The 10,342-nt window shown below is 42.8% G+C and overlaps 1 protein-coding gene across 1 annotated transcript; it reads left to right on the forward strand.

The window, feature by feature from the left end:
• Positions 1-359: 359 nt before the first annotated feature.
• LOC135498994 (uncharacterized) lies at positions 360-6,820 on the forward strand. Its single transcript, XM_064789586.1, has 3 exons — positions 360-1,836; positions 2,301-2,793; positions 6,124-6,820. Exons 1-3 carry the CDS (start codon positions 1,570-1,572, stop codon positions 6,726-6,728), a joined length of 1,365 nt encoding a protein of 454 aa, XP_064645656.1. The 5' UTR covers positions 360-1,569; the 3' UTR covers positions 6,729-6,820.
• The last annotated feature ends 3,522 nt before the right edge of the window (positions 6,821-10,342 follow it).

Consider the following 10,342-nt stretch of genomic DNA (forward strand, 5'->3'; position numbering starts at 1 on the left):
GTCATCACTTGGCGACAATTACCAATGACGAGGCCTGGAGACTGCGGCCAACATATATGTCACTTTTCTGCGCATGTTTGCAATAACCAATAAAATGATTACTGGGGATGCAGGCAGCGCACAAAACTGGCATCTCTAATTCAACTCAACTTATCTTCATAAAAATGATCACTCGGAGACGGATTTACGATTCATGTGATGGCCCCGGCATTGGCTGATATGAATGAAGACTAGTATCAGCTTTTGAACCCCCACCCCACCCCAATTTCAAAATATATATTTTTGTTCCCATCCCCTTTCTGTCAACAGAACTTTACGGAGTGTACCGATAGTAAAATTCTTCTTATTTCAGCTTCAAATGGGATTTCTCACAGCAAGCGCTACACCCTTCAAATGCACCTTCTTATTTCCTATTTAAAAGTCCAGCGCAGAGCAGTTTGCTAGACTCCGCCTGATGAACGTGCAGACAACTAGGCCTGCACTAGGTTTCCATTCAGAAACTCGCGTATGACTTACTGATGCATCAATTCCTTTGATACTGATTGAGGCGAGGGAAGGGCAATTGATCATATACCCTGAGTGCATTGATCTGGTCGACAGACGGTCTCGTGCTTTCAGACCGGAGTAAATCATCTCGTGTGATCTGGTGACTCCGATCAGCCACGCGTGCAGCTTCCTTATTGTATTGTTCATACGAACTTCGCTTTGAATCATTTTACGTCGGTTTTAATGGAAAAATTTGCCCGTGAAAATATGTAATATGGCGCCCGCCACTTCGCCTGCTACCGACAGGACGACCGGATATGACCCAAAGGAAGAGTTTGCATTAGACGTTTACCATGGAAGTCTGTCTGTCATAGAAACGTGTCAAATATGTTATGGAACGTACCAATGTACCGTACAGATCTATAAAGCAGACTTGTTGTTTACCGCCATCGAGACAGTGACGTGTCGAAGTTTCTTCTTGACCAATAGCATTCCGCGAAGTTACTATTTATAGCTCACAAGGTCATTTGCATAAGATATTGATGACGTTTTAGTCACGTGACAGTCGGACATCGACACTTATTTCTACGCATTTGAGCTTATTTCAAAGTCAATTATCTTTGACCCTGCATTGTTTTTAGCATGAATGATACCATAGAGTCAGAGAGAGAAATATTCAGAACAATTATGTAGTATTTCCAACACTCGAACATGTGCCAGATTGAATCTAACTGCCCTAGATAGAAAGCCTGAATCCATTACGAAACCGCATGTTTGTCCGACATTGCCTGTAATTCAGCGATGGGGAAATAGAGGGCAGCAGCTGCAGTGACGTCATCTTCGCGGAATGCTATTGTTAGCAATCTCCCAATGAGATGGCTAATAAAGTCATTTTCGTTTTTGAAACCGTCAGCGCCCGGTTACAAGGAAACGGTTACAAACGCCGTCAACAAATGATGATGACGGATGATGATAATGTAAAGGCATAGAACAAATTCTAATATGTAAAGTCTGATCACGCACCAAGTGCCCGTATGTTGAGGTCAACGTGATGATGTGCTAGATGTCATCCGGGCATTCAGGATGAAAATGGCGATGGAAAAGCCCCGGATTGTATACTTTGAAAGGATTGGATATGACGTGGAAGTTCTCCAGCCGACCATCGAGAGTAACTCGATCCGGTCTGTAAGTGAGTGCCTTGTGGTCTGTTTTTGGCTCATGGATTGCGCCTCGATTACATTTTACACTGATGTTGGCGCTTCTCGGTGCCAGATGAGCAGTACAAAAGGAACATGTTTGGAGAAGGAGCAGGTCGGAGCCAGGCAAGGCGTCTCGATGTATCAGAAAAAGGTATGACGTCTATGAGGCTGTTGGAACCAGGAAAAGATTGTCTATGTGTCATATGAAGGAATGACTGACGAATTTATAAACTTCAGCCATGTTTTTGTTTTTCGTTGTTGCTAAATGTTAACCCGTGTGTAGCAATTCCACTACAGACGTTGAAAAAGAAGAAGGGAACCAGCATGGAAAATGACACTAGTGGCCAATACTGTGTATATCAGTCCCAGAGACAACCAATTTTACCACCTAGTGTCTGCCTTTAGCTACCCTTTAAATCCCGTCACGCTTTTCTTCTGAGATGTAAAGCTGAGGTCCCGGCCTTATTGTTGAGAGGGGCAATGTTATTATTACACTCCGGATGCACATCAACCTCTTACCTCTCCTAAAGGGAGTATGAATAAAATGACAAATGGAGCGCCCCGGGGGTGTATCTTGCCATTGATCAAATAGTTTTGGTGAATACTTTTTTGCAGGAGAAGTCTCAACTGAACTACGAACGCCCGCGGAGATTCTCCTTTAGACCGCCTGTGCGTGTGACGATTATGAAGAACGAGATATTCCAGTTTATGCTGGACTCGGGAACTAACTTCCTCGGATTCATCCACTCTACAAAACCCACCAGGGGCACACTGACCGGTCCCTCGTCAGGAGCTATAAAGTCTCTCCTAATCTATCAGCTTGAAACAGACGGAAATTATCGTTTAGTAAAGGTGTTGGCGTGTGGAATTGAATTCCAAAATATTTGGTCCAAACTCCATGACATGGAAGTTACACTACTTGTTCAAACAGGGAGCAGGGAATCCAGGAAGTTGGTTTATGACTTAGTTCATGTTTTGACATGTAACGTGCGACGAATAATCATACCACATTGGCATATGTGTTCCGATATATATACTGAACATTTCCGTCCGCTATTTCTAAGGAATAAGGTCATAGTCGTGTGCGAGGCCAGAAGAACGCGTGGAGGTAAGGGTAATGACCAATCTCCCGGCCTCGCCATTGGACCCTCAATGTATTGACATTGCTCGGCTTCCAGACTACGGACGGAGGAAATACCGCTAGAAGTTCAGTATGCATTGGTAACGGTAGCTTAGTGATTGACTAGCACCGTTTACTACTGTACTTTTACCCTACGAAGCAAATGCTAGCTATCCTATCATTGTGAGATTAGGTATTTGACTCGACACCTGCGCAGGCGCGTATTTACGTGACTGCCAACAATCTCCCAATGAGAGGAACAGCCGCATTTGCTCCGTAGAATTACATTTGCTCCGTTGACCACTTACGAGGCGAGCTTATATATTTTGGCCCCTGACAACCGTTACCAATGGCGAAGCTTGGAGAGTGGACTGCATACGCAAGCGGCCATTTTGCTTCGTCTACTCCCCGATTAAATAGGTCACAGGCGAGTGAAGTTCAGAGCGATCGATCTGCCCAGAATTGTTTGATACACGACACTTTCACACACCTGTTGAACATCCTGAACCTCTTGGCAGCACATCGATTTGAGGGAAAGTCATTAAGAGGGAAGGTCACGATTGATGCAACAGCAAACTGTTTCGACCATACATGTTTATCTTGAGACAAGAAATTGCTTATCAACAAGGGTATGGCCGAAATTGGGGGATTGCCACAATCCAAGTTGGCCCTATCTTCAGTCTGAAGACAACTTCACAACCAGAACAATGGTCAGCCTCACGGCCTCGTACGAGGGATCGACTCCCTCCCAAGGTAGATACAGAGCTAAAACATGAAGCCACTATGGATATTCCAGCTGGCAGAGGGAAAATTACACGGTAATTTCAAATTGATTGAATCTCAACCAAATTTTGTGTACAATTATCTAACAGTAACACAAATATATCCTGCAAATTTCATATCAAAATCCCAAGTCATTCGTGATATTTTGATGTATTTCGAAACCTGATGACCCTAAAGTAACTATGGATATTCCAGCTGGCAGAGGGAAAATTACAAGTAATTTCAAATTGATTGAATCTCAACAAAATTTTGTTTACAACTTTCTGACAGTAACACAAATTTATCCTGCAAATTTCAGCTCAAAATCCCAAGTCGTTCATGATATTTTGATGTATTTCCAAACCTAATGACCCTAAAGCCACTATGGATATTCCAGCTGGCAGAGGGAAAATTACAAGTTATTTCAAATTGATTGAATCTCAACCAAATTTTGTTTGCAACTTTCTGACAGTAACACAAATTTATCCTGCAAATTTCAGCTCAAAATCCCAAGTCGTTCATGATATTTTGATGTATTTCCAAACCTAATGACCCTAAAGCCACTACGGATATTCCAGCTGGCAGAGGGAAAATAACAAGTACATGTAATTTCAAATTGATTGAACCTCAACTAAATTTTGTTTACAACTTCCTGACAGTAACACAAATATATCCTGCAAATTTCAGCTCAAAATCCCAAGTCGTTCATGATATTTTGATGTATTTCCAAACCTGAAGACCCTAAAGCCACTATGGATATTCCAGCTGGCAGAGAGAAAATTACAAGTAATTTCAAATTTATTGAATCTCAACTAAATTTTGTTTACAACTTCCTGACAGTAACACAAATATATCCTGCAAATTTCAGCTCAAAATCCCAAGTCGTTCATGATATTTTGATGTATTTCCAAACCTGAAGACCCTAAAGCCACTACGGATATTCCAGCTGGCAGAGGGAAAATAACAAGTAATTTCAAATTGATTGAATCTCAACGAAATTTTGTGTGCAACTTCCTGACAGTAACACAAATATATCCTGAAAATTTCAGCTCAAAATTTCAATTTGTTCATAATATTTTGAAGTATCTTAAAAATTTACCCTGAAGCCACTGTGGATATTCCAGCTGGCAGAGGGAAAATTACAAGTAATTTAAATTGATTGTAGCGCAACAAAATGTATTGTCCAACTTGCGAAATTTGCAGGATATATTTGTGTTACTGTCAGGAAGTTGTACACAAAATTTTGTTGAGATTCAATCAATTTGAAATTACTTGTAATTTTCCCTCTGCCAGCTGGTGGAATATCCATAGTGACTTCAGGGTCTTGTTTGAAAATACATCAAAATATCATGAACGACTTGGGATTTTGAGCTGAAATTTGCAGGATATATTTGTGTTACTGTCAGGAAGTTGTACACAAAATTTTGTTGAGATTCAATCAATTTGAAATTACTTGTAATTTTCCCTCTGCCAGCTGGTGGAATATCCATAGTGACTTCAGGGTCTTGTTTGCAAATACATCAAAATATCATGAACGACTTGGGATTTTGAGCTCAAATTTGCAGGATATATTTGTGTTACTGTCTGGAAGTTGTACACAAAATTTTGTTGAGATTCAATCAATTTGAAATTACTTGTAATTTTCCCTCTGCCAGCTGGTGGAATATCCATAGTGACTTCAGGGTCTTGTTTGAAAATACATCAAAATATCATGAACGACTTGGGATTTTGAGCTGAAATTTGCAGGATATATTTGTCTACAAAAACCGTTTTCCATTTCAATTTGTTTATAATATTTTGAAGTATTTAAAAAATGACCCTGAAGCCACTACGGAAGTTGTACACAAAATTTTGTTGAGATTCAATCAATTTGAAATTACTTGTAATTTTCCCTCTGCCAGCTGGTGGAATATCCATAGTGACTTCAGGGTCTTGTTTGCAAATACATCAAAATATCATGAACGACTTGGGATTTTGAGCTCAAATTTGCAGGATATCTTTGTGTTACTGTCTGGAAGTTGTACACAAAATTTCGTTGAGATTCAATCAATTTGAAGTTACTTGTAATTTCCCTCTGCCAGCTGGAATATCCATAGTGTCTCAAGGGTCTTCAGGTTTGGAAATAAATCAAAATATCATGAACGACTTGGGATTTTGAGCTGAAATTTGCAGGATATATTTGTGTTACTGTCAGGAAGTTGTACACAAAATTTTGTTGAGATTCAATCAATTCGAAATTACTTGTAATTTTCCCTCTGCCAGCTGGAATATCCACAGTGGCTTCAGGGTCATTTTTTAAATACTTCAAAATATTATAAACAAATTGAAATGGAAAACGGTTTTTGTAGAGAGAATTTCAACCCTTTTGCCCCTCAATTTCGACCAGTCACAGAATATTCCAGCGGAATCGCTTGTCCACTTCTAGCGGCCCCTATATAAACGGTATCATCAATTTGAATCCACACACATCTAAGATGTACATGTACAAGTAGTTTCAACGAATCTTCTTCTCAAATTAGTTCTTAAGATTTTTATTTTATTTTTTTACATAAATAGGTAATTTCATGACAACGTTATTCAATATCACATGGATAACCCAGGCGACGGGGATACTTTCTAAGGAACAGGTTTGGACCAGTCTATATCCATTTTATATTTATATCACGCCAGATGGTCGCATCACGTACGTTGATTCTCGGTCACAAACTCCAGGCAGCGATGACGACGGGGAAAACTTCAGACTAGTTCAGATACTTCCTGTTCCATTCATAAGTCAATTTCTGTTCCGGAAAACCGGGCGAAAGGAAAACGTCCCTGAGTTTGGGTATAACCGAGAGCGAGGCATCATACATGTTTATATCTTTGATGATTCCGAGCGACTGACAGCTATAAAGATGTTTAGGATGAAGTGCTGGGTGTCACATTCTTGGAGTAATCGTACAAAATATGACAAGAGTCTTTGCAAAGAGTTGGAACCTCTGCTCGATTTGTCGGGTGTCAATCGCGTAAATATGGTTGAAGACACAATGTTGTTGCTGAGTAGTGGCGACTTCTTGTCTCTGATTTGTTGGGCGTATAGGCAAAACTGGGACGGGGACAATAAGACTGTGGTTTATAAACTCTTCACGCGCTTCAAACTGGCTGATTCAGAATATGTGTAATGCCCGTGCGTAAAGCTGCTTTAAGGATACCTGTTTGGAGGATGGCTCGACAATCCAAGCGCTACATTAGCGATGACGCCCTGGCGATTACCAGCGTGAGTGTCCGAATCGACCAATCACTGAGCGTGAGGTGTTCGAATCGACCAATCACTGAGCGTGAGGTGTTCGAATCGACCAATCACTGAGCATGTGGTGTCCGAATCGACCAATCACTGAGCATGTGGTGTTCGAATCGACCAATCACTGAGCATGTGGTGTCCGAATCGACCAATCACTGAGCGTGATGTGTTCGAATCGACCAATCACTGAGCGTGATGTGTTCGAATCGACCAATCACTGAGCGTGAGGTGTTCGAATCGACCAATCACTGAGCATGTGGTGTCCGAATCGACCAATCACTGAGCGTGAGGTGTTCGAATCGACCAATCACTGAGCGTGAGGTGTTCGAATCGACCAATCACTGAGCATGTGGTGTCCGAATCGACCAATCACCGAGCGTGAGGTGTTCGAATCGACCAATTACTGAGCATGTGGTGTTCGAATCGACCAATTACTGAGCGTGAGGTGTTCGAATCGACCAATCACCGAGCATGAGGTGTTCGAATCGACCAATCACCGAGCATGAGATGTTCGAATCGACCAATCACTGAGCATGTGGTGTTCGAATCGACCAATCACCGAGCATGTGGTGTCCGAATCGACCAATCACTGAGCGTGAGGTGTTCGAATCGACCAATCACTGAGCATGTGGTGTTCGAATCGACCAATCACTGAGCGTGATGTGTTCGAATCGACCAATCATAGAGCGTGAGGTGTTCGAATCGACCAATCACTGAGCATGAGGTGTTCGAATCGACGAATCACTGAGCGTGAGGTGTTCGAATCGACCAATCACTGAGCGTGAGGTGTTCGAATCGACCAATTACTGAGCGTGAGGTGTTCGAATCGACCAATCACTGAGCATGAGGTGATAAGATGTGTGACGTCAGGCGCACGTGGGAATAAATTAATGTAAAATGTTGTTTACTTTCGGCTTGGCGAATTGCTCTATCATGTCGAGCTCATTGGTAACGGTTGCTTCGTGACACTTGCGTCATGCACAAGCGTACACTTGCTCCGCAGCAAATATTAGGTAGCTCCTTATTGGGAGATTGTTCCCGACCCTCTTGTTGAGGGATAGTCGATCTGGAGGTTGTATGGTTTTGGTGATCTTCAAACTACCAGTACCTTCCGCCAATTCGATTTATTGAAAAGAAGATAAGACCAGTCGTTTTTTAGTGATTTCCAACTTTTCAAACCGATTGACGAGAAAATAATTCACCCTAGCACAAACGGATGATGTCAAGACCCATCATCGAGTGCACGCCAAGAAAGGTACACGAAATGTCTCGATGGTTTGCAATCTTTGTGACCCACTCTCGCGCTCCTGCGGTACAGATTTCAAAGGGTAGAACTTAGATAAACAACGATTTGGTTTCTCGGGGGGAACGTTTTACTTTCAACACTTGTATTCGATAAAGCTACAGACAAATTCATGGAAATATCTGAAGACTTTTCGGGGATGCTGGTGTCTGTGGATAAATCTCGCCTGACAACCTTCCGTTTCTTTGTGTCCTACTTTGATGACCTTGATGACCTCGACAATCTGGATGACCTTGATTACCTTGGTGACCTCGGTGATCCCAGGGCCTTGCTAGTATTACCAAACCACTTTGCAGAAACGACGGGCGTGGCCGTAGTGGTCGTAATGAGTGTGACAGTGATAACGGCTGAGTCCGTAGTGGTGGCTATCATGGTGATGCCTATGGGCGTGATGCCTATGGTGGTAGTGCCCATGGTAAGCTATGCGATGGTGAGCTTTGTGGAGAGGGTGCGCCATCGCGCCCGCAAGGACAACCAACAGCATCAAAGCAACTACTGCAACACGCGCCATATCTGTAAAAGAAGATAGATGTAATTTCAACTGTATCAAACGATGAGTCGATAGGCCTATCGGGACTTTTAGAACCAGAATACGTAGGCGCGATTATAACGTATGGACCAGATTTCGGCGTCGATTTAAAGTGTGTGGCGAATGAAACGTTGATCGAATGGTTCTAATTTGTAAATGAAACAGACAGCTTATATGGAAATTCAGCAATGGGCAGTTTTTTGGCGTTGGATTGAACATTTAGAATTGAGCAGTTCATTCCGAGGCGACGAAATCCTGTCGCGGATCTCACCAGAGTATTTCAATGAAGAGTCCGACACCCAGGGAACATATGGTTTCAACATCAAAGCCACCGCCCGTTTCGAAAGACGCGTTTGGGCAGAGCTAGCTCTCTCGGGTCACGCGTTGACCCAAGCCAATTCAGCACAACTGGAACTTCGAACAGCTGAACATAGCCATTACAAACGCTGTTCTTAAGAAAATGCTAGCTTCAAATTCAATGATTTCTATAAAACTATTTAGATATAGCGGCAAAGAAAATATTGATATTATTGAAAGAATCTGATATAACCGAAATAAAATCACTTAAAATTAGGCCCCCGGCAGTGGCCGATTGACTCGCGGGGTATGGACTCCCGGGACTCCCGGACTCCCGGGGTATGGACTCCCGGGACTCCCGGACTCCCGGAGTATGGACTCCCGGGACTCCCGGACTCCCATCGCGTCATCCTAATTGGATACCCGACGACAGGACGAAGTCGGTCCAATCCGTTTGGAGTGTATGGCCGATCAGCGCTACCCATGGGGCCTTAAGACCTATCGTGAGAATGGACATTTCGGAAAATGATCGTGACTTACCTGCGTTACCTCGTGTGCTCGTCAGACAGAGACTATCGACTGATAATGAGCTGGGCGTTTCGCCGAGTTTATAAATCCATTCCCGGCGGTCCTTGATGTCGGTGTGGTACTCGAAGTACAAGTGGACTCTGATCACTGAGCTAATTATCGCCTGTTTAACGTTGAGAGGCCGCTTACGGGAAAAGAATTCCGAAGTTTGCACTAATTAATAGCCCTTTTTATGACAAAGAACTCGACAGCTTTGGGTGGAGATATTTTAATGACTCCTGTCGATTATTTTCAATTTATGTCGACGGTAATTGGCTCGGGATGAGCCGGCGATAGAGGGCTTTTAAGGAGCGGTGCACGAGAGCCTCCTTTGATGACTTCAATGGACCATATTGGCAGCATTTGAGTAGGTATGACGAAGTCACACGAAGTCGGGTAAATATACCGTCGTCCGCCCTAATCTATCATATGTTTCACGAGGATTAAACATTATGATACACACATATTCGGAATTGTCAGATATGTAGTTCACTGCATAACAATAACCCGCTGCGACTCGTTGAACACCTGATCGTATCTCGTGCGATACCCGCGAGTGTTGTTAGTGTCGTCGCAAGACGGACGTCATGGAAAGGAATGCACGGCGACAACCAATTACGAAGTAACAGCCGTTCTGACGGCCGATCGTGACCAGGGGGAGTCAATTAGCGGTGAAGGATGGATATACGCAGAACGACGGTAGGTCAGCATGGTATAACACAAATGAAATAGGGTTCTATTTGTAATAAACTCAAAACTGACCCGAGTAATAATGAAAATCAGAAGCTGCAACCTTTAT

This window comes from Lineus longissimus, chromosome 14 (genome assembly GCF_910592395.1).
Source record: "Lineus longissimus chromosome 14, tnLinLong1.2, whole genome shotgun sequence".
NCBI classification, from domain to species: domain Eukaryota; kingdom Metazoa; phylum Nemertea; class Pilidiophora; order Heteronemertea; family Lineidae; genus Lineus; species Lineus longissimus.